Raw genomic sequence first — 23,470 nt, 5'->3', positions numbered from 1 at the left:
CAGCATGAAAACAGAGGATCGTGAATCAAGTCAATACAAACTAATTAACACAACCCATCAACTAATTTTTCAAAACTCGCCTTCTTCGAGGATCATAGAAGACGACAACTTTCAGCAAAAAAAAAAATAATAATAAACATAAAAGGTACCCATTAATTAATGGGTAAACTCATTTATCGAACATGTTGTTAATTGGACTACCCAATTTAAATCCATTTAATATTTTTAAATAAATGAGATAAAATGGGCAGAATTTTGTATAACCGGCCCGTTTATTTAAATGGGTTTCGAAACCCATATTAACATTACTAAGAGGAATATATTGTATTAAACATATCAAGGCATACATAGGCTAAAGAAAACCCTTTCAAAGTGCAATATTACAGAATAGGTTCAGGCCCAAATAGGCCAACAGTGGTTTCCCACAGAAGAAGAAATTAGATTTTGTCTCGATCTCAAACCACATGTCAACGATTGGAGAAAGACCAATACACGTGTCAGATGAGTAGTCTAAAGCGAACCGACTTCATCCTTTGCCGTCCGAGCACCGATTCCTGTGAAAGAACCAGATAGACCGGATGCTAAGTATTGAACAGTTAGCTGGAATCACGAGAAGAACACGGCAACGAAAAAGCCATGTTTACAGCGATACTGGACTTCATCCGAACATAAAAACTGACAAAATATGTCGAACGGTGATCAAAAATAAGAGCCTCTTCTCTGCTCTAGATTTTTTAAATAATTAGAATGGTGACATATAAACAAAATTAGAGCTCATTTGTATTAATTTTTTAATTTTATTAGATATTTTTTTAATTGATGTGTCAATACCAGTTTCAATGTTGAGGTTGATGTGTTTACGAAATTATCATGTGTCAGTAGCATTGAATATAAGCCTTGCTTAACCTTTTTTCGTGTTTCTTAATTATGAGTAGTATGACCTGAGGTAGTTTTTTTTTTTTTTTTTTTTTTTTTTTTTTTTTTTTTGCAACCAGGTAGCTTTAGTTCCTAATTTCTGACTGTAATAACAAGCACTTCATAAATTGGATGTCTTATTCTTATGTCTGTCTACTTCTGCAAGCCCATTGAAGATAGAGATGCATGGGTGAGAGAGAGCCCATACATAAAGAATTTTTAACAAGTCCAGCCACCAAAATTTCCTAATGGCGCATCAACTTGACACGATAGTATTTATTTTTTGGCTCAGGTAAAGTATAATATAAGTGCCTTTGAGACATGGGCTTATGTTACACAATACGCATACTCACATGTGTCAACAAATACACCAGTTTTCGATTTTTTTTTTTTTTTTTTTGTGTAACACAATTGTGTTGTGTCCATCGAAACTCGAAAGAATCTTTATTTGTAGATATACTATAGTATTATGAAGATTTCAGAATTTATGATTATATTCTGCAGGACAGTTATTTAACAACAAAAAAAAAAAGAAAAAAATAAATACTACTAGTAAAAAAAGAAAAATATATCTACTAACATACGCCTCAAAAAGTTCCACTTTAGCGTTGTTGTATGTATCTCAAGAAGAATCAAGATCTCTTCTTCTTCAGCTCTCTCTTCAATCATCCTCTGCTTATTTTCGTTTGCTCCCGTCAACAAAATTCACGAGCTTTCTACCATTATCGAATCCCCCTTCGTACAAAGTTAGGTTTTTATAATAAAAAAATTCAATTCCTTTGCTTGGATCCTAAGAAAAATAACAAAGGAAAGAAAGAGAAATGAAAAAACCCAAATTGTCAAAAGTGGAAAAAATCGACAAGATTGATCTGTTCTCTTCACTATGGAAGCAGAGATCGATTCGTGTAATAATGGCAATTGGGTTTCTCTATCTGCTTATTGTCTCAGTAGAGATACCTCTCGTTTTCAAATCCTGGTCCAGCAGCTCCATCTCCATTGAATCTCTTTCTCGACTCGAGAGCGAGCAAGAGCCCCTAGTCGTCTCAATCCCTAATCCTCCTTCGTTGAAGCCAGTTTCGTACCCTAATTCGGACTCCACCATTGTTAACCGGACGGACCAGAACAAGGTCCGTGAGCATCACCGTGGTCTGCTCTCAAGCTTGAGATTTGATTCGGAAACTTTCGACCCGAGTAGCAAAGACGGGTCAGTGGAGCTTCACAAGTCAGCCAAGGAAGCTTGGCAGCTAGGTCGAAAGCTATGGAAGGAGCTCGAATCAGGAAGGCTTGAGAAGCTAGTGGAGAAGCCTGAGAAGAACAAATCTGATTCATGTCCACATTCGGTTTCGTTAACCGGGTCGGAATTTATGAACCGGGAGAACAAACTGATGGAGCTGCCGTGTGGTTTGACGTTGGGTTCGCATATAACCTTAGTGGGAAGGCCAAGGAAAAGCCATCCCAAGGATGGAGATTGGTCTAAGTTGGTGTCCCAGTTTGTGATAGAGCTACAAGGTTTAAAGACTGTTGAAGGAGAGGATCCTCCTCGGATTCTGCATTTCAATCCCAGGCTTAAGGGAGATTGGAGCAAAAAACCTGTGATTGAGCAGAACAGTTGCTATAGGATGCAATGGGGACCTGCACAACGATGCGAAGGGTGGAAGTCAAGAGATGAGGAAGAGACTGGTGAGGTCTTTTCTTTTGTTTAATTGGTATTCGGTTTGTGATCCATTAGAAGCTAGGAAATGATATATGTTGAAAGTTATGGATTTTGTCACCTGTTGAGTAATACTTTAGTGTGGCTACTACAGTTGATAGTCATGTCAAGTGTGAGAAGTGGATCCGTGATGATGATAACTACTCAGAAGGGTCGAGGGCAAGATGGTGGTTAAATAGACTTATAGGAAGGAGAAAAAGGGTTAAAGTAGAATGGCCGTTTCCTTTTGTAGAAGAGAAGCTGTTTGTTCTAACTCTTAGCGCCGGTTTAGAGGGTTACCATATCAATGTTGATGGAAAGCATGTTACATCTTTCCCTTATCGCACTGTGAGTATATATCCTAATCCTGTTCTACATTATTGTGTTCAGATAAATGGTTATCATGTGATACATAATAGTGCAGATCGTAGAGTGGTTAGTTAGTTTGTTTTGAAAACTTTTTCTTTTGTATTTGTATAATAGGGTTTCACCCTCGAGGATGCAACAGGACTAACCGTAAATGGAGACATTGATGTTCATTCTGTTTTTGTTGCCTCTCTGCCAACATCACATCCTAGCTTTGCTCCCCAAAGGCATCTCGAGTTGTCAAAGAGATGGCAGGCCCCTGTAGTTCCCGATGGGCCTGTGGAGCTCTTTATCGGCATCCTTTCCGCAGGCAATCATTTCTCTGAGCGGATGGCCGTGAGGAAATCCTGGATGCAGCATGTTCTTATTACATCTGCAAAAGTTGTTGCTCGTTTCTTTGTGGCGCTGGTAAGTTGGATTTTACATTTTTTAGCAAGTCATGAAAGCAAATTTTACTAGAGTGTTCAACAAAATGCAACCGTGACATATAAATAAAGTAGAGTTGGAGACAGTGGGGAACATTAATGTTTTTTTTTTGCGTGATGTGCATTTTACAGCATGGGAGAAAGGAGGTGAATGTGGAATTGAAGAAAGAAGCAGAGTATTTTGGGGACATTGTACTTGTTCCTTACATGGATAGCTATGATCTTGTCGTGCTAAAAACTGTTGCCATATGTGAACACGGAGTGAGTTATCAGATTTTATATAGGTCGTGCTTCTGCAGAATCGTTCTTGATTTAGTGTTTCTGTGGAGTTGATTGTTGAAAATTGACTTTGATTGGTGCAGGCTCTTGCATTTTCTGCAAAGAACATAATGAAGTGTGACGATGATACATTTGTAAAACTTGGTGCTGTGATTAATGAAGTGAAAAAGGTACCCGAAGGTAGAAGCCTGTACATTGGTAACATGAATTATTACCACAAACCTCTCCGTGGTGGTAAATGGGCAGTCACATACGAGGTAAATTCAACCTTTATATGCTGCATATTGCATGAAATAGTGTAACGATTTTAATTGTTTGTTTGTAAACTCTTCTTTAGTGTGTCAGTTCTATGGATACTTTGATGATTTTCACTCATTATTCATGTACGTATTGGGGGTGATATCAGGAATGGCCAGAGGAGGACTACCCGCCCTACGCAAATGGACCTGGATATGTTCTATCTTCTGACATTGCGCGCTTCATTGTAGAAGAGTTTGAGAGACATAAATTACGGGTAAGCAGACGAGGGAATCAAACCAATTATACATCTTCTTTTTCATTTCTCATTCTCTGTTGTTGAAAATGTCATTTGTTCACATACACCAGTTGTTCAAGATGGAGGACGTGAGTGTTGGAATGTGGGTTGAGCATTTCAAGAACACAACAAACCCAGTGGATTACAGGCACAGTCTGAGATTTTGTCAGTTTGGCTGTGTTGAGAACTACTACACAGCTCATTACCAGTCGCCGAGACAGATGATATGCTTATGGGATAAGCTCTTAAGACAGAACAAGCCCGAGTGTTGTAACATGAGATGATCTCTTGAGGAAACAGTTACGTTTTCTGAGATATATAACATGCCTTCAAGCTTGCTGTAGAAATCCAGGGCAAATTTTGCAAGCTCATCACACAGAGAGAGAAAGAGAGCCTGGACTTGATTCTATTGGTCTGCAGCTTCAAGCCTTCTGATACGTTGAAGAACTGGGGACACGAGAACAGGGAGTAGGGAAGAAAACATAGAGAATCACTTTATTTTTATTTATATGTATAAACCCATTTCTTAATCTGAATGGAAATTTTTTTTATTTCGTTTTGTCTTTCGACTTCATAACACAACTGCGGAGCTAGAAACAGTTCGTGGCCTTAAAAGGATTCTTTATGACTGAACAATACATGTTCTTTTTGGTTAATACAAATTACAAAGTTATAGCTAAAAGATAACTCAGAGATAACATTCAACAGTGAAACATAATCTACATACCTGAGGAATAAACGCTGTCGTTCCTTAAACGCTGTCATTTTTGAGTTTTGTGTCCCCTTCTGTTCTATGAATTGCTATCGTGTACTGTATATCTAAGGATTTGTGAAGAAAATGTTTGTGTAAATATTATATCTTTGGTTTCATTCATCATACATGTATTCTCTCAAAAACATCCCGAACATAAAATTCAATAACAAAACACAAACAAGAAACAAGTTTTGAAAAAAAACTAGTTTAATGAACCTAGCAGAATCAAAGACAGAGACACGAATAAAACCATCAAGCTTCCATAGAAACCATTCATATGCTTATAACAAGAAGACGATGATGAAGAAGGTGAACTTGAGGGACCGGGGTTTCTTCTAGCTGCTGTGGAGTTCTCTTTGGAGCAAGTCAAGTTGCAACGGCTCGGCCTAACCACTCTATAGACACCGTTGCTTGTGAGTAAGTAGATGTCTTTGTTGTTATCTTCACCAAAGGAGAAGACATAGCCTAGAGATGGCCCTGAACTTCCCGGAGAATCACTGCATTTCATAGGTGAGTCGTCGGCGCAGTTGAAGGTTGTTCTGTTGCTCACAAAGTTCCCGCTATTAGCAGGCGTTTCAATCCCCGCCCACACGCCATTTCCATATAGATCAGCATACACGTACCTGCACAAGAAAAAATTATTTTTATTTCAAAAGGTTTTGTAACTATATGAATGTGAGAGCCACAAGAGAGAGTGTATGTTGGCTCACATTCCAGCTGTGCAAGGATCAGTCTCTGATCTATAGAAGTATCCTCCAGTGATTGAAGCTGATTTTCCACTTGAGTCAACTTCAGAGTGGTTGTAACCCATCACAGGAAGTATCGTGTTTACTGACTTAGCAGATGTGTTTCCTCCAGGGGATGACTCCGGATGGAAAATATTTGGGCCTTCGTAAACACGCCAACCGTAGTTTCCTCCTTTGGTAATGAGATCCACCTCTTCATATGTGTCCTATATTAACAGATAAACATATCAAGAATAATGAAAGTCTGCAAAGGAAAAACAGACAAACTGATTGTTGAAACCAGCTATTACCTGTCCAACATCAGCACACATGAAGTAAGAAGGTCTAGAAGAATCAAAGCTGCATCTCCATGGATTTCTCAATCCAACAGCCCATATTTCAGGTTCAAGATCTTTGTCTTCACGGAAAGGGTTGTCTTTTGGTATAGTGTAGTTTCCCCATAGACCCATTTTGGAGATCTCAGAAGCACCTGAAGGCATTTATGGATCTTGTTTAATGACAAAGAACATTCATATAATGCTGTGTTTTTGCATCACATGTTGCAGATTCAGCTACTACATAAACAAAAGGAAAAGTATACCCACTAGGAATGTTATCTACGTCAAGCCTCATGATCTTTCCTAGCAAAGATTTCTTGTTCTGTGAGAAATTATACGGGTCTGCGCCTCCACCTCCATCTCCCATCATGAAGTATAGGTATCCATCTGGACCAAAGAGAATCTGTCCAGCATGGTGAGATGTGAAAGGAAGTCCCATTGTGAAAATCCTCCTGACTTCCGTTGGCTTAGCGTTCTTCGCCTGAACAATGGGAAAAAGCTTAAGGCTCTGTGACAAACAACAAAAGTTTTCGATGCTGAAAAGGGTAAAAGAAAAGTATATACCTTAGAAGGGTCTGACGAGGTACCATTGGTTGTATACTCAGCTATTACGGTTTGGTATTGGCATGGTTGTGATCCACTGTCAGGAGTTATTTTGGAAGGATCACAGTTCACATCGGAGTTACATGAGCACCTTCCAGTACATCCCGGCCACTTGGACTTATCACAGTTGAAAGAAGCGAAGAACCGTCCATTTTGAGCAAATTTTGGATGAAAAGCCATTCCCATCATTCCAAACTCAGTATCAAAATGAATCTCATCAGTCAAATCCACAAACGGACTAGATGGATCCACATCCAATACCCCGCCTGAATCCTGATCCGGTATACCAGCCAAGAATACTATTCCAGGTTGTGTAGAGAAAAAGGCACGGTTCGAGCCATCAGGGTGAGGAACCATGTTGAGGTAAGAACCGTTCCCGATTTTCTCAAGGCATAGACCAGAAGGTGGCTTGACAGGAGTAGTGTCATTAAGAGTAACAGGCTCACCGTTGAAGCAAACAGTTTCATTGGAGCTAGCTCCACCAAAGGCACTGCAGAAATCGGTTTTGGACTGCCACAGATCAGCAAGCTTGGAGGTATTGTTATTTGATGGCGCTCCAGCTCGGCCTTGCAATGAAGCAGCGAAAAGAGAACCCGATATGGAGACGTTTTGACATGTCTCCCATGTCTCAGAGCAAAAGTCCGTTGTGGAATTTGCTGAGCTGGTAGAGTTGCAGAGGATTGGAACAGACTGTTGATCTGAATTATCTCTGAATAAGTCCGATGAATAAGGATCGCATTTCTGTAACATCAAGAGTAAGAACTTAGAACACAATTCCTCTTCTGCATATTCTTTTTCAAACAAAAACAGGACAATTCACAATGGCTCCAAATTAACCAGGTAAAAAAAAATGGTTACAGATTAAAGTAAAAATTATGTATTGAGTGTTGCATAATGAAACCATTTGAAGATTTTTTCAGAGACAAAAGATAAGATTGTACTTACAGCACAAAGGATTGACTTTACAACAGAAGCACAACCCTTGTCGGAAATGTTCATAGCTTGGAATTGCTTATTCAAATTGGAATCTTCCATTGTATTGCAGCATGTCTTTACTTTGTAAGGACAAAAGCTCAATGTCGAATTCACCTCCAATGGAGCTCCTGCAAAAAAAAAATTGACCATTACATCAAATCCAAAATAGCAGGACAAAAATAAAATCAGTAGGATAACAAAAAAAACACTCACTTGAATCGGAACAAAGAGGAAGAGCCAAGGAAGAAAGAGCGAAGCATGATGACAGAAACAAACAGAAGAAGAACTGATGAAGAAGCCTCATGGTGTCTCAGAAGAGACAAATCTTGAGGCTTATGGATAATGACAGTGGAAGAGAGAGAGAGAGAGCGAATCAAGAAAGAAGAAGAAAAGAACTATCTTTTATATAAATGCTGATCTCTCAGGACAAGAAGACAAGAGAGATATGATTGAGAATCAAATAATAAAATTAGTTTGTTTGACTCTGCAGACAGAATAAATGAAACTGCGATGGCGTTTACTGTCTTCCCATGACTACCAACAACCATATCCCCAGAAATCTCTCTTCTGATGTAATAATTAATGAATATTATCATGTTCGTTTTGAATTTTTCAACTTTCTCGTGTCACAGAGAGAGATACGATGCACAAAGTTTGTGTCTTTTTCTTTGCTTTGCTGCTACCTTTTGATTTACAACTCCCTCTCTCATTCACGGGACGGGACTATCGTCTTCAGATTAGAAAGTCAAAGTAGTTGACTTCTTACCTCTGGGTTTTGGATTTCTAGGAACACTTAATGGGGTTCGAAAAGTAGGTTTGAAGTTGGTAGAGAAAAAAAAGCATTTGTCTTCTTCAAGTTCTCTTCCATTAAAGAGGCTACAAAACTACTTTTTATTCCAAAGTCATAACTTGTTTTTCCTACTAATAAAGTAATTACGTTGACGGTATAAACAGTGAAATGCATTGAATAGTGTTGGTGAATGGTGATTGGTTTTTAGATTAGTCTGAATAATGAATGAATGACTGAGGCTTGATGGCCTGCAGTATTATTTAAATGCATAGAGCATAGTTTATCAACAAATTTGTTTTTTTATAAAATTACAACATTATTGGGGGATCCGAGATGTCTATACACTTCACAAAACTCAAATTTGTGGAAGAAACTACAAAAAAAGAAAGAGAGACAAAGATCTCATCTTTCTTTCTTCCCATCTCTAAACACACACACACACACACACTTGATAAAAACATAACTTACAATTAACTTAATAGGTAAAGTATTTGATGTGTACCTCTGGGAAGCAGTATTTGTATTTTTCTTTTTGAAGTATAGTATTCACAAGAACTCTATCGACGATGCAACCTCTTTATAAGGATCTGTCGGTATAGCGCCTTTGTCCTAAAGAACAGTACAATGGCGACCAGAAACCCGAAGAAGGCAACAGACGCCATTATAATATATGACAGCCTGAAGCAGTGAGAGCCATAACATGTGTTCCCTTCTCCAGAAGCAGTCTTGTCATAGAAATAACCGATCAATCTTACAGAGAAGATATAGGAACCAATGGGACTAGCCACGGATATGGTGTTGAAGATGGTTCCCATGTGGCGGACCCCGAATAATTCAGAGGTGATTGTAGGCATCAATGACCACTGTGAACCATAACAAACGCCAACTATAATAGAACCAACATAGAGGTTTCCTTGGAAACCAGAGGCTATGATTAGGTGGCCTATGGTCATCGTTCCAAGTGTTGCAGCCATTAGCAAAGGACGTGGCCATCCTTTTTTGTGCAGCAATGCATCTGAGGCATAACCAGCTCCAAACCTACCAAGAAAGTTCCATATACTCCACAAGGAGACCAGTGAATTTATCTCAACAGATGAGTATCGAAGAGACTCGCCTATTTGCCGAATGTTGTTTATTGTCGAAAGTCCAGAGCCCATTCCACAAATCATGGCAAGAAACAACAACCAGAAGCTTAGGCTTTTCATAGCTTGCAGAAGATTCAGGTTCTCATTCAAACCAGAATCTACTCTACTGTCGCCTTCAGAACTTTGGTTACCGGAGGTTGTTGCCTTTGGACTGCTTATGAGAGGGGAATAATCATGTGGTGCTGTTTTCTCCATGATGTCTTGTTGTGCTCTTCTCGCAATAACTAGAGGTAAAGCAAGCAGGACGAGTAGACATACTAGTGTGACAACGTTGGCCCATGATGACAAACCAAAAGTGTTCTTCAATATGATAACGATCATAAGATAAGCTGCAATGATTAGAGATACAGCTGAAAGACCATTTAAGTGCTTTTTATCATCGGCTACGCTTGTCTCATAGATCCTGACTAAAGGCATGACCAAGAGTGAGAGCACTGTTGGTGTAACTGCCAGTAGAAGAATGAAGCTCGCTGGATCTCCAGCACACACTGTCTCGTACAGTTGAATTAATATCGCTCCGCTTAGACCAAGAAAACCCTGCAAAGAAAGAATTAGTGATAAGCTCGGATGCTTCACCATGATTATAAACAAACTGAAACCGTGTCAACAGTACAAAAGCATATTCAAAACTGACCAATTTATACAAAGACCATGAGTCATGGTCCATGACCTTCTCAATAGAAATACATCATGTATCAAGTACCAACTGTACTTCAATCAAAAGCTTTCCTATGGCATTTTACACTGAGTCAATCCAAGACATAACCTGTTTTTTTGTCAAACTCCAAGACATAACCTTAACTCTGATAAATCAACTAGAAACATAAGCCAAAATTCTCCAAAACGCTGTCAAAAATCTAAGATTCTCAAAAAGATGGAATCAACAGAAAGTCATTCATATACATCCCACAAAACTTTCAGCATGCATTAGTTAGCACTCACAACCACTAGAAACCATGAATCTCCCAGTGTTGATATATACTAAACCAAATGGGGTTTAAAAGAAGTTACTACTCTCAAAAGTGGAGGTTGCATTCACATTTGCAAGGTTAACCAGAAAAGAACAAATATTTACAAAGCAGAAGGTCCTACACTTATGATACACAATTTCGACTCTTTTACGTCAGACGTCAGATCACGATTCATAATGTCAGTGTGGATTCAAAATGTCAGATCCCTATTGCTAAGCAATCATTGCTTTCATGTCCAAGTACAAAGGATCAACCTTTTCAAACAGTTTCCCCCCCCCCCCCCCAAACCCAAGTGTACCCATTTATACCCTACCAGGATCATAATAGTCGTATACTGATCATTTTAGGTCCCAAGGAAACTTAAAGCATGATCCAACAATTACAGATTCATTCAAGATACGGACAAATTTAAAGACTACAGTAAAAAAAAAAAAATCACCTTCATAATGCCGACGGCTGTACCACCATAGTCAGCGAAATTCTCAACGGCACTAACGACATTAGCCGTATTGAAGAACGTTTGCGACTGAGATGCTAACAACATAAAGAGACACATCAACGGCACCGGCGGCTTCGAAATCAGCCCGGTAACGGAGGCCCAGATGAGAAAATAACCGGCGAAGCATTGAATTGCCCCAATAGCAAGCACCAGCCAAGGCCCTCCTGCGCCTCCTTCGGTTCCGCCTCCCCGTCCACGTCGGCGATTTGATGTAGCGTATGTATACAAAAGCCCGGAGAAAACCCCGGCGTTAGCTCCGATGTCCTTGAAGACGGAGACGGTGTCGAGGGTGGATTGATCGTACGACTGAGTCGATTTCAAGATGGCGGAATAGATACTGAAGGTGTAGGAACCGCCGCTTGTGCACTGTATCCATATACTAGCCGCCATAGCCACCCATTTCGTCCTCATCGTTTCCATCGCCGCCAATTACCAACCAGCTTTCTCGCCGGTAAAATAAAACACGAATACAGAAGAAGCGAAGACGATAACGAATTTGATTTTGTTGGACCAACATTTTTCAATAATCATTATTAAACTTAAACGGGCTGATAATGTTGTGATGAGCCCATATAACAAATAACAAAAAGTAAATGATGATTCGGGCCCAATAAATTGGAATGTCACGTGGAGTCATGGGGAGAATACACCACATGCACAAGACGGCTCGTGGAAGAGAGAAGACGGGAACGAACGAGATTAAAGAAACGGAGTCAACGTTGACTGGTCTAGGGGTATAATTAAATTACGAGGGCTGACTCAGCTAATTTCCCGCAGATCACGAGATTTACAAAATTTAGAATTATTAATTAGTAACAAATTCAATAGGACTGTTAATAATTTTCTATATGTCGGATCCTCCATTACAGTTAAACAACTACAATTAATGTTTTCCCCTATATGTATTACGACGTTGGAGAAATAAACAAATCTTGAACAGTTGACAAGAAGCAAAAAAAAAAATTTGTTAATGATGTTGAACAATTGTAAATGATACTATTCATGAGATAATTCTTCTTGAAGAAAACAAAAAAACAGGATATTATGTTTTATTAAAAATTTAAGGAAAGAAATATAGATTTTACGTATTAATTTTTCACAATCTATACTTTTTTCTTTTGGTAGAAACAATGAAATAAAACAGAAAACAAATAGTAGTAAAAAAAGAGACAAAACAGATATTTTTTTAAAAAGAAATTTAAATCCCGCCACAGTATGATAGTAGTGTTAAGCTTTGGTTGGTTTATTACAGGTGCAACGTCTCGGTCACTTCCAATATAATAAAACCTTAAAAAAATTCCACATTGATTATAAAATTTGGGTAATTTACTTCAGAGAAAGAGAGAGTGACGACTATGAAGATGATTCAGGCCTTACAAATCCTCCACTTAACTCATCAACTCCGTTCTTTCTTCTTTCCCTTTTTTTTTTTTTTCATTTTTCTTCACCTTTTCACGACAAGACCAACGCAAGTTTGATTCTCACGGCGGGTGATGGGAGGCAGACATCTTCATTCCCTTCCGCCGGAAAATGTTTCCGTTTCTTCTCGATTACCGTCAGAAACACCAAGCTTTCTGATGCTCCAGTTCTTTTTTTTGTTTACTGCCACAAAGCTTTCCATGCTCAGCTGGTGGACCTCCGACGTTTAGCTACCGACGCCTCAGAAACTGATTCCTTTAGCCGTGAAGATCTAGCGGTGGAGTTACGCCGCAAGTTTGAGTTCCTGAAGCTTATATATAAGTATCATAGCGCAGCTGAAGATGAAGTTAGGTTTTATCAACTTTACTCTGTTTTTCTAATTTCATTTTGCCCCTGCTTCATATGTCACAAGTTGAATTCGAATATATATAGTCCTTTGATCTTGGTTAGTCCTTGTCCAATGTTTGTGAATCTTAATTTAATGATGTCAAGACTCTGACTTATAGATTTGGAATGTTTTTTTACTGGCGGCAGGTTATATTTTTGGCGCTTGATGCACGAGTGAAGAACATAGTTTCTAATTATTCGCTTGAGCATGCTGGCACAGATGATCTCTTCACCTCAGTTTTCCATTGGCTAGATGTTCTTAAAGAGGGCATAGGAACCAGAAGTGATGTTCTTCGTCAAGTTTTACTATGCATAGGCACTATTCAGTCATCCATATGCCAACATATGCTTAAAGAAGAGTTGCAGGTACAATTACAATTGGTTATAGCATATGTTATAAAAACAACAGCTTTCGATGGAAAGAACATCTACTTGACTATTTCAGTTATAGAATAATTGGTTAAATTTGATCAGGCTTATAACTTCACGCTTCATGCAGGTCTTTCCATTGTTAATTGAGAAGTTCTCTTTCCGAGAGCAGGCTTCACTTGTGTGGCAATTCATTTGTAGTGTTCCAGTAATGGTTCTGGAAGACTTTTTGCCCTGGATGATGTCTTATCTCTCTCACGACGAGAGAATTGAAACTGAGAATTATATTAAAGATGTCGTCCCCAATGGAGACTCATTACAACAAGTATATGTTCCCTTTTGCTGAGACATGTATGCTATGTTTTTCTCTCATCTTCGTGATTCTGATAAATATGATACAATTTTTTCTGAAGGTCATATGCTCTTGGCTACTTGAAAGGAGTCAATCTTGTTGTGGGATTCCTTCAGAGATCATTAAAGGAGTCCACTATGTAGATGTGTCTAAAAATATGAAGAAATCACCACTTCATGAGACACATGAGTCCAACGGATGTTTTCAACGCTTTTGGCAGTGGAGTAAAAAGTTTCTATCTATTCCAAATGTAGGACACAGCCCGATTCATGGTCGTCATCTTTTTCAAAATGCAATCGAAAAAGAATTGAGAGACATTCAAGTAGGATTATGCCAAGCAAAGTTCCCAAGCCTTCTTTTGAACCTTGATGTATTGATGGCTCGATTAAACTTCCTTGATGATGTCCTTGTTTCTTACAGGTAATAGTTTGTTGGATATAACTTGATTTTTTCACTTTGGTATGGTGCCTACTCTCTTAAAACATGTTTGTTTTTCTTCCTTAGATAATGTTTTGTTTTGTTGCAGCAATGCATATAAAAAGTTCTTTCACCCGGTGTTAGAAGAAATGACAGATCACCGCTCTTCAACAGCCGTACAATTCACCATAGATGATTGTCTCGAGAATTTTCAGAGATTGCTATACAAAAGTGCTGGTGAGAAAGCAAGGACATATCATTTTCTACTTCAGCTTCAGGATGAACTTGAGTCTCTTATAGTCTAAGTAACCAAGCAATTTTCCGTACAGAGAACAAAGGTAAACTTTATGACACTCCTCTAAAAACTTCATGCAAGTCTTATGAATATTGTATCCAACATCTTTACTCTCATTGTTCACCAGGTCTTCCCAATCATCAACAAGAATTGCAACCATGAAATGCAACAGCAACTCCTATACACAAGCATTCATGTCTTACCTATTGGATTGCTAAAGTGTGTCATACTTTGGTTTTCTGCTCATTTGTCAGAAGAAGAATCTCAATCCATTCTTCCTTTCTTAAGTATGAAAGATTTCTATTCCAACAAATCATTTGCACACCTCTTGTTGCAGTGGCTTTGCTTTGGCTACTCCAGCAAAACATCTGTTGAAAGTTTTTGGAAACAGCTGTCTGTAATGTTCAAAGTAAGATGCTCCTGCCAAAAAGAGAACAATGAAGAAGCATCAGGATCTGTTTCCGACCAAGCACAGTTGGAACCATGCAAAGGATCTAAAGATGATTTGTTTGTTTGTCCTTGGAAGAAAAAGAAGTCTTCAGCCTGCTTATTGTCAACGGATACTGGTGCTGGAGACATGTATGAGACGCCTTACTCTAGTCGAATGAATCAGCAAATGATTTTCTCAGGAAAGCATAATCCTCCTTTCCATCTTCCTGATTTTTTTGGTGAAAAGAACGCGGATGATCCCCTCATTATGGACGTTAACCCAATTGACCTCCTTTTCTTCTTCCACAAGGCAATGAAGATGGATTTGGACTATCTTGTTTGTGGATCAGCAAGATTGGCAACCGACTTTCGTTTCCTCAAGGAGTTTCACTAGCGATTCCATATGATAAAGTTCTTGTATCAGATACATTCTGATGCAGAGGATGAGATTGCGTTTCCAGCGTTGGAGGCTAAGGGACAACTAAAAAACATTAGTCACTCATTTAGCATTGATCATGAGCTAGAAACTAAACATTTTGATAAAGTTTCATTTATTTTAAATGAGATGTTAGAACTGAACATGTTGGTTTCTATTATCAATTCCAGTGCAACAGACCACCGGAAAATGAAGTATGAGCGGTTATGTCTGAGTCTCCAAGAGATTTGCAAATCCATGCAAAAGTTATTGTCTGAGCATATCCAACATGAAGAAACTGAACTTTGGGGTCTATTCAGAAATTGTTTCGCTATTGAAGAGCAAGAAAAAATTATAGGGTGCATGCTGGGGAGAATAAGTGGGGAAATATTACAGGATATGATTCCCTGGTTAATGGAATCTTTGACCTCTGATGAACAGCTTGCAGCGATGTCCTTGTGGCGCCAAGCAACAAGGAAAACAATGTTTGTTGAATGGCTAACATAATGGTATAACGGTCATGTTATACAAGATGAAGCAAGAGAAGCAAACAGCAATCCATACGGGCATTCAGATCCACTCGAGATGGTCTGGAAATATCTCTATAAAGCAACTGCAAATGGAGACACCTACCTTGGCAGCTACCTTGTCGAACTCTCAGAGATAGACTTGACATGTACTATGAATAGGCCACCTTCTAATAACAATGTAGAAGTTGGAAACAAAGTGGAAAAAGATCTGGAATGCTCAAAAAGTAAGAAGATATGTTGTAGAGGATCTGAAAAAATGGGGGATAAGAACAAACTGACATCAATTACCATACAAGAGATCCTGCTTGGAACTTCCAAATGTCTCATAAGGTTAGCCGGTTTTGTCATTACAAGAAATATGAAAAACTGCTAACAATGAGTCAAGAAGAATTGGTGGTTGTTATTAAGAGAATATCATGCGACTCTTCCCTCGATCCGCAGAAGAAATCTTATATCAAGCAGAACTTGTTAATGAGGTAACCCTTGCTACCTCTCTTTTGATGTCATGTTGTAACTTATTTTTATAAGTCTAAGTATTGTAGATATTTCTATTAAATTTACAAGATCATAGTCAAAATAGCTAATATAATCTTATTAAATTTGTCTTTAGTTATATATATTGAGACTCACATAAGTTCATGTAACTCTTTCAGTCAGTGGAATATCTCGCAACGGGCATACAATATGAAACCATCCTCTCTCTCAAACAACAAGGAAACAGTTCCTGGTCAACATCCATCATATCGGGATCCTCACAGTTTGATGTTTGGTTGCAATCACTACAAGAGGAATTGCAAGCTTCTTGCCCCTTGCTGCGACAAACTCTTCACATGTATTTGATGTCACGATGAAGAGGCAGATCACTCGGTGGATAGGTATAGTAACATCTTTTACTTTCATGCAAGGAGCTTCAATAAAATCTTGTTGGATCTTCAACCGTCTTTGTTACTCTTGAATTCATATGCAGGAAACAAATAACAAAGATGATGTGCATGAAATGCCTCTTGATTCAGCCGATTGGTGCAAATTGCTCAAATACTTTGTGCAAGTCGTCAATGGGAAAATACTTCTGCAAAATATGCAAATTATATGACGATGAAAGGTACTTATTATCAGATTTCACCTTTAATTTTTTGCAAGTTATTATTAAAACTATGAAATGAAATATCCTCAGTAACTTTTTTGGACCGAGTACTATTGGTAGAGGTTGATAGTCATTGATTCTTTGTAACAGGAAAATTTATCACTGCCCTTACTGTAATCTCTGTCGGGTAGGGAAAGGATTGGGAATTGACTACTTCCATTGTATGAAATTGAAATGCAATGCTTGCATGTCACGTACCTTAGTAGAGCACGTTTGCAGGGAAACATGCTTAGAAGATAATTGTCCGATTTGCCATGAGTACATTTTTGCCTCCAACTCTCCAGTGAAGGCTCTTCCTTGCGGGCACTTGATGCACTCCACATGCTTTCAGGTACTTAACTCAGTTACAATATGCTTTTGGGTAACAATGATAACTTGAAACACGTTTATAAGATTACTTAAGCTTTGTTGTTTTTTTTTTATTATGTTTGTAGGAGTACACATGTTCACATTACACATGCCCTATCTGCAGCAAGTCGCTAGGAGATATGAAGGTCTGTTACACCATTTTCAAACAATGTTTTGTTTTCCCAGTAGAAGATTAGTAATACTCTCAAACTGAATCAAGAACCGTCCCACACAAGTTTATTTTAAAATGTTAGACGCATTGCTTGCAGAAGAGAAGATACCTGATGAATACTCCAATAAAAGTCAGGTTTAAATCTCTCTCTATCTCCGTATTATTTCATAGAACAGAGCATCTGTCTCTCTCTGTCTCTCTGCCCAGGTGAAATTTTGAGCAAGAATAAACTGAATGGTAACTGGTCAAATGGTTTGGTGCAGGTGATATTGTGTAATGACTGTGGAAGAAAAGGAAATGTTCCTTACCATTGGCTCTACCACAAATGCACAACATGTGGCTCCTACAATTCAAGGCTCATTTAGATCTTTCTCCAGTTTTTTCGATTTCCATTTACATAATTGTATATTTAGCAATATATTTTGTACATTGCCGGTAAGAAGTCATTTTTGTAACATTTGATGTTATACAAAAAATAAAACATACAAAATTATTGCAAATATTAATAAATTAGGGTCGTATCACCCTCAAATATTGATTTCGGTACTCCCATTGCAACCCATTGTAAGAGGAGAAAGTGTTGACCTTAGGACAAAATCTGGAAATAAGTTACAGTCGTCACTAACCTTTGATATTACAAAACCAGACCACTTAGATTCTGTCAGAAGCTCAAAAAACTCAAGATGCCTTAAAAGAATAAAACAAACCACCTAATCTACAACTAGAGCAAATGCATTCTCTCAACATATGATTCAAGCAACCACTTCTTGAGAGGCTCTCCGCATCCTACAAAACAGCCTGAGTTCCCATTCTCAGTGAAAAACGGGAAGTTGAAGATGTTGAGCAATTCCTCAACTGCTTGTCTCACCATCGACGTGCCCGTGACTTTACTTCGTCTTCCACAACCAGTTACTATATCAATCCGTGAAGGACAGTCACCTGAAACCAACATCTGCTTACGGAACCATGCAAGTGTCCTAGAAAGTGCGATTATTGCAGTTCCTTCCGACATTACATGGAGATTGATAAGCCAATAGTTGCAGCTTTTCTCCCTCAATGCATCTGGATACACATTCTTGATTGCTGCCATTTCCCACACCGATCCAGCCTCTTCTTTTAGAACTGACTTGTGGAGAAAATCCACTACTGCGTCCATGAGTCCCCGCTTGCTCTCTCTATCCTCACTGTGCATAAAATTAAGAAAGTTGCTAACATGATAACGTACATTTTGGCCATCAGGACCTGCAGGTGGCATTTTAAGGAGAAACATGTGAGCCGGATGACCTGAGACTGCCATTAGCTGGCCACAAAATCCCATGTCAAAGTTTGAACAAGCATTTGTGCAACAATTCAATAGTAACGTATATGTCGGCAAAGAAGGATGTAGATCAAGCGCCAGCATGCTCTGTAATAAGTTATAGGCTTCATACATCCTGTGAACCCTAAGGAAAGTGCTGGGAAGGGAATTACAAGTGGGAACATTAGGTCGAAGACCGGCGTGAATCATTGCTTGGTACCATTGCCAAGCTTTTTCCACATTGCTAGCTGTTCCCCACAAGTCCACCAAAAGACCATAAACTGGTTCATCAGGAACCCAATTCTTACGTTGCATCTCAGCAAAAACACCCTCTGCTTCCTCGAGAAATCCACAGTGACCAAGCACCTCCATAACAATACTGTATGCCACTTTGTCTGGTTGAAACCCGGCATTTTGCATGTATCGGTAGAGCTTCAACGCAGTCTCATTTCCTCGCCTTGGCATGCAAAGCTATCATGATGTTGAATGTGACCAAATTTGGGGTACAACCTTGACCAACCATTTCACAAAAGAGCCTATGGGCAGCAGGTAAATGGCCTGCTTTTCCAAGACAATTTATTATTACACTGTAGGTGAAAGTATCAGGAGAAAGACCTGCTGCTTGCATTCTCTGGTACATGTCCATGGCAATGTCAAGAAATCCAGCTTTAGCGTGGATGTCTATCAGGGTACAGTAAGTTACTCGGTCAGGCTCACATCCAGCCTCTTGCATTTGATTAAAAACATTCACAGCTTCATTCAGATAATTTGCACGGACATAGCTATGGATAAGTCGGTTAAACGTAACAGTATTTGGCTGACATCCATCTCTAACCATCTCATCAAGAAGCTTGTTTATCTCACCAAATTGCTTTGCACGACCAAGATTACCTACCATAGTGGTATAAGTATGCCCATCATGCTTAAAACCAGGTTGCCTTTTCAGCCAATAGAAGAAACCAAGCGCATTCACATAATTATCCATCTGCTTAAGAACTTGGTTTGCTTGGTATGGATCCATCCGAAAACCAAAATTGTGAAGAGCCTCTTCAGCAGCATGTCCCCATTTGAATCTCCGCAGTATACTAGAAACATTTTCGACAAGATATCCAGGGTTACAATATTGCCTACGTGTTGGAGCAGTCCCTGGAGTCACTCTCATCATTTCCTTTGAGGGTTTACAGAAACCTTCAACAGAAGATATCATCGTCCTGTCATCATAAGAATGCACATTATAGTCACAATCACCTGACGCATACTTAGTCAAGTCAATATTTGGTCTTTGTGGCATGTTTTTCCTTTTTCCAGAGACAGTGTTTGAGAGTAAATCATGAGCTGCAAACGACTTCTCTACAACGTCATTTGATGCTTGCTTAGTACCTGGAGAGCTGTTTATATGAACTCGGTCTGATGAATCTTTGGAAGCGGACCTAGGGTAGACTTTAGCAAGGTGCTCTCTTCTGATGAATTTCACATTTGACGACTTAACACTTGAAATAGGCCCAGTAGGATCAACAATACAGCTTTTAGGCAAACCAACGAATTCAGTTCCATCTGATAAAGGGATCTTGTAGTTTGCTATATCTGACAATAAATTTACAGTTCCAATACCAGCCTTGACTATCTGATCCCCCACATCATTTTTAATAATAGCAGAAGCAAGATTTCCAGAATTTGCTTTCCCCGGCAAAGCAGGAGACGATACATGTTGCGGATGAAGAGATGGACGGGTGAAATGTTCAACCGTCTTCGGGACCACAAGTGGTTTACCAGCTTCTACTGGTAATATATTTCCGGCTAGTCCAGCTGCTAAATTAGATGCTCTTTTACCACCAGTATGTACAACTTCAGTCCTAATTTGCTGACGTTTTGAGACGCAACTTTCATCCTCAGGGGTTGTACAAGAGTTTCCATCAGTTGCACTAGGTCTCGTTCCGCTAAGAAAAAAGGATCTTGCTGAACTGGAAAGATTACTAATGTGCTTTGCACGAATCATTGTCTGCAAAAAGAAATGAAGCACAAACTCTCAGAACAAGGCTAATATAGATTTAAAGATCTGGCAATTAAAAGAAGAGTGTTCCCTTAAACTATCTTAGCAACCTATAACACACTACCTGATATATATCTCACCAGAATTATATCAACGGAGCCACCAACGCAGTAATTAAGGTTTTGACACTTGTTTGTGTAACCAAGCCAAAAATTACAAAGCTCTCTTGTCCATAAAACGGTAAACACCTCTTTATCCCTTGAAAGTTACAATACTTATTCAAAGTCACCCCTAATCTTGCATAATTCTCAGACTCGTTAAACCGTTGAACAATTAGAAAAACTGAGCTTTTCAATTTTCTTTTCAGCTTCTCCATAAAGTATCATCCTTTCACACACCAAGAATCCCAAAATTGCCAAAACTAGAATATAATTACAACAATGTCTATTGACAGAGCTGAAACAGACCAGCCACATTAGGCATTTTAAACCAGTTGCTCAAAAACATGTGCAGTGAAACCGAGCCTCGGTTAGAAACATTAAAATCTTGAAAAACATTGACCAACTCTAAAGAAACAGAGCTGAATTAGAGTCATCACTTATAACATACAGTCCAACGTTTTCAATACGTTCAATCTCAAAAAAAAAAAATTAACTCTGACTCTCATTGATTTAAACTGAGAACAATCCAAGTTCCAAGCTCGATCGATATCACCGAAAAAACAAAGGAGAGTAACCCAAAAATAAGCAGCATTTATTACAAAGAAAGAAGCAAAATTTCCATTGGAAGAAAAAAGCAAAAAAGCATAAGCACAGATCACACAGAGACTACGAAGTCACCTTCAAAACGGTGGTGTTTGACTTCCTCCGTCTGCTTCGTTTTCGCCAGACAACAAAAAAAAAAATTTAAGAGAAAATGAGAATGAAAAAGAGAGAGATAGAAGAAGGCTAATTTTGCCTTCTCCCACTGTGGCCGTCAAATATGGAAGCTCCAAGTTTGTTTTGCTCTCCAAGCAAATTGGACACACACAAAGCTACAAAAGTTATGACCTTTGCAAAAGTCACGATTTTTTTTTTTTTTTTTTTTTCCCTTTTCACTGAACTAAATAAATGTTTCCTTTTTAACCTACCTACCTTTTCAACTATACCCCTCAATCTTTGTATTTATTAAAATAACATCACCATAAATGTTTTTTTTCCTATTATGAAAATTTGGCAACTCAAAAATCAGAATTATTATATCTGATCGATTCGATTACCATCTTAATTTTTCGGTCATTCTTTCACATTCAATACTACTACATGATTTTATTATTTAAATCGCTTTTTCTGGTTAACTTTGAATGAATGTGGTGTCTAATTGTCACTTTTAAAAGATAGTGGCTGATTTTTGAGAATAAAAAGAATCTTTGGATTTAACTAAAAAAAGGCACATGTTGAATGGAAATTCTTTTTACTTTTTTTTGGCTTTGAGCTAATGTTTGGGTTCTGTCCTCCTCAAGTTTTGCTGTACACGTGGCGTTGCTTTTATGTGTTTAATATTTTTAAGAGGTTTAGAGATAGATTTTGTTGGATGTGATTCGATCCGAATTAAAAATTTTGTGGCCTCTTTAATTCGATTTTAAAACCTAAAAAATAAAAAGTGTAAACATATCTATATTATTATGTGTAAACATATCTATATTATTATTTTTGAACTACATTTTTGTTTATGTTTTTCAAATTTTGTTTATTTAATATATTTTATTTACAACATTAACCCCTAACAATTTTCCTAAAATAACATTTTGTAGAAACTCAATTAATAGAACTATTTAAATATACCTAATTTGATACGTTTATTGCCATAAATAGCTGGACAACATTTCTACATTTTGATTTTTCCACAAACAACTCCACACATTAAATTGTAATCGCATAAAAATCTTCAACCTATTTTAATAGATCTTTAGAGAAAAAATCTGTTAGTTTCCCTAAATTATCTCGGCTTAATTTAATAGTTTTCATTTAATATTTTCTACATTTATGGAAGAAATATACTCACTCTATATCATAATAGATAATTTTTTAGAATTTTTTTTTGTATCACAAAGATTGATTTTCTGTAAATTTTTACTAATTAATGCTAGGAAATTGTAATATTAAAGAATCATTAATTGAGAATTTAAATTTTGATGAATTACTATGGGTTGATAGTTATGAAAATATATTTTTATAAATAAAAAATGCATTTATAGCTAAACACTCAATGTTTTTCTTAATTTGTTTAAAAATCCTAGAAAACCATCTATTGTGATACAAAGAGGGTATATAATATTAGCTTAAAATCGAGAATATAAACAAACAATATCTCCAATTTCCTAAACAAAGATAACAAAGAGAATAAGTAAATGCTAACAATAAAACAAGTAATTGATAAATTAAAAATGAAAATAATTAATTTTTATATACATTAAACACATAAAATACCTATTATTTCTCACATATCTCTATATTATTCTACATAAAAAAACACAATCAAGCGGTATACCGCATGTCAAAACTTAGATAACATAGTAACATTTATATTAAAAAAAACAAAAAAAAACTTACCCATTTTATTTAAAATCATATATAAACATTAAAATTGTCCAGTAAATTCAATAAATAGTTATAGGTATATAATTTAAAAATTAATAAAACAACCGCAAAATATCAAACAAATATAATATACGTATTTTAAAATTTTAAAATTTTAAAAATATAGTTTCGCAATGTTAAATCCTAGTAAGTTTTTGAAACAACTAATTCTAATTAGGTAGAGATATACTGATCACTGATATTGTACGCGTTCCGTTGCATGCAAGCGTTCCGTTTTAAGCCGAAGTAAGATAATGGGCTTTTCGTATACGTTAGTA

At 37.6% G+C, this 23,470-nt stretch overlaps 3 protein-coding genes and 2 pseudogenes across 7 annotated transcripts; 2 read left to right on the top strand and 3 right to left on the bottom strand.

Moving 5' to 3' along the window:
- The first annotated feature begins 1,395 nt into the window (after positions 1 to 1,395).
- LOC104751348 (hydroxyproline O-galactosyltransferase GALT5) lies at positions 1,396 to 4,761 on the top strand. 2 transcript variants are annotated; one of them, XM_087491480.1, is made up of 7 exons: positions 1,396 to 2,595; positions 2,721 to 2,953; positions 3,089 to 3,379; positions 3,529 to 3,657; positions 3,759 to 3,932; positions 4,082 to 4,189; positions 4,282 to 4,761. In XM_087491480.1, the coding sequence occupies exons 1-7, from the start codon at positions 1,737 to 1,739 to the stop codon at positions 4,492 to 4,494; spliced, it is 2,007 nt and encodes a 668-aa protein (XP_087347606.1). In that variant the 5' UTR covers positions 1,396 to 1,736; the 3' UTR covers positions 4,495 to 4,761. The 2 variants fall into 2 exon arrangements, 1 of the variants encoding a protein (XP_087347606.1); XR_015584516.1 differs by having other exon boundaries at positions 1,515 to 2,595; positions 3,529 to 3,680.
- Positions 4,762 to 5,036: 275 nt separating this feature from the next.
- LOC104751347 (HIPL1 protein) lies at positions 5,037 to 10,077 on the bottom strand. 2 transcript variants are annotated; one of them, XR_015584515.1, is made up of 7 exons: positions 7,819 to 8,369; positions 7,576 to 7,733; positions 6,592 to 7,371; positions 6,291 to 6,508; positions 6,001 to 6,179; positions 5,675 to 5,916; positions 5,037 to 5,587 (listed from the first exon to the last, which is right to left on the bottom strand). XR_015584515.1 is itself a non-coding variant. In XM_010473266.3 (7 exons), exons 1-7 carry the CDS (start codon positions 7,907 to 7,909, stop codon positions 5,167 to 5,169), a joined length of 2,085 nt encoding a protein of 694 aa, XP_010471568.1. In that variant the 5' UTR covers positions 7,910 to 10,077; the 3' UTR covers positions 5,037 to 5,166. The 2 variants fall into 2 exon arrangements, 1 of the variants encoding a protein (XP_010471568.1); XM_010473266.3 differs by having other exon boundaries at positions 6,295 to 6,508; positions 7,819 to 10,077.
- On the bottom strand, positions 8,618 to 11,525 carry LOC104751346 (protein NUCLEAR FUSION DEFECTIVE 4). The gene is made up of 2 exons (XM_010473265.3): positions 10,951 to 11,525; positions 8,618 to 10,077 (listed from the first exon to the last, which is right to left on the bottom strand). Exons 1-2 carry the CDS (start codon positions 11,428 to 11,430, stop codon positions 8,953 to 8,955), a joined length of 1,605 nt encoding a protein of 534 aa, XP_010471567.1. The 5' UTR covers positions 11,431 to 11,525; the 3' UTR covers positions 8,618 to 8,952.
- Positions 11,526 to 12,370: 845 nt separating this feature from the next.
- Positions 12,371 to 17,823, top strand: LOC104751345 (zinc finger protein BRUTUS-like At1g74770; annotated as a pseudogene). Its single transcript, XR_015583382.1, has 12 exons — positions 12,371 to 12,775; positions 12,964 to 13,182; positions 13,316 to 13,510; positions 13,599 to 13,957; positions 14,064 to 14,292; positions 14,377 to 16,099; positions 16,277 to 16,498; positions 16,591 to 16,725; positions 16,858 to 17,098; positions 17,202 to 17,261; positions 17,336 to 17,422; positions 17,551 to 17,823. The product of XR_015583382.1 is annotated as a zinc finger protein BRUTUS-like At1g74770 (transcript).
- LOC104751344 (pentatricopeptide repeat-containing protein At1g74750 pseudogene) lies at positions 17,781 to 21,550 on the bottom strand (annotated as a pseudogene). Its single transcript, XR_015583381.1, has 2 exons — positions 21,414 to 21,550; positions 17,781 to 20,583 (listed from the first exon to the last, which is right to left on the bottom strand). The product of XR_015583381.1 is annotated as a pentatricopeptide repeat-containing protein At1g74750 pseudogene (transcript).
- Between the last annotated feature and the right edge of the window lie 1,920 nt (positions 21,551 to 23,470).

This window comes from Camelina sativa, chromosome 16 (assembly GCF_030686135.1).
Source record: "Camelina sativa cultivar CO46 ecotype springtype chromosome 16, ASM3068613v1".
Taxonomy (NCBI): domain Eukaryota; kingdom Viridiplantae; phylum Streptophyta; class Magnoliopsida; order Brassicales; family Brassicaceae; genus Camelina; species Camelina sativa.
This window is presented reverse-complemented; position numbering and strand designations above follow the sequence as displayed.

Excerpts from the sequence above, each read along its gene's own strand:
- LOC104751348 (XM_087491480.1), top strand. The coding sequence starts at position 1,737 with ATGAAAAAACCCAAATTGTCAAAAGTGGAAAAAATCGACAAGATTGAT. Across the intron at positions 2,596-2,720 it reads AAGAGATGAGGAAGAGACTG|TTGATAGTCATGTCAAGTGT; the intron begins GTGAGGTCTTTT and ends TGGCTACTACAG. Across the intron at positions 3,933-4,081 it reads AATGGGCAGTCACATACGAG|GAATGGCCAGAGGAGGACTA; the intron begins GTAAATTCAACC and ends GGGTGATATCAG.
- LOC104751346 (XM_010473265.3), bottom strand. The coding sequence starts at position 11,430 with ATGGAAACGATGAGGACGAAATGGGTGGCTATGGCGGCTAGTATATGG. Across the intron at positions 10,078-10,950 it reads CAGCCGTCGGCATTATGAAG|GGTTTTCTTGGTCTAAGCGG; the intron begins GTGATTTTTTTT and ends CTTTCTTTGCAG.
- LOC104751347 (XM_010473266.3), bottom strand. The coding sequence starts at position 7,909 with ATGAGGCTTCTTCATCAGTTCTTCTTCTGTTTGTTTCTGTCATCATGC. Across the intron at positions 6,180-6,294 it reads TGACGTAGATAACATTCCTA|GTGCTTCTGAGATCTCCAAA; the intron begins GTGGGTATACTT and ends AAATGCCTTCAG. Across the intron at positions 5,588-5,674 it reads GATCCTTGCACAGCTGGAAT|GTACGTGTATGCTGATCTAT; the intron begins GTGAGCCAACAT and ends TTTCTTGTGCAG.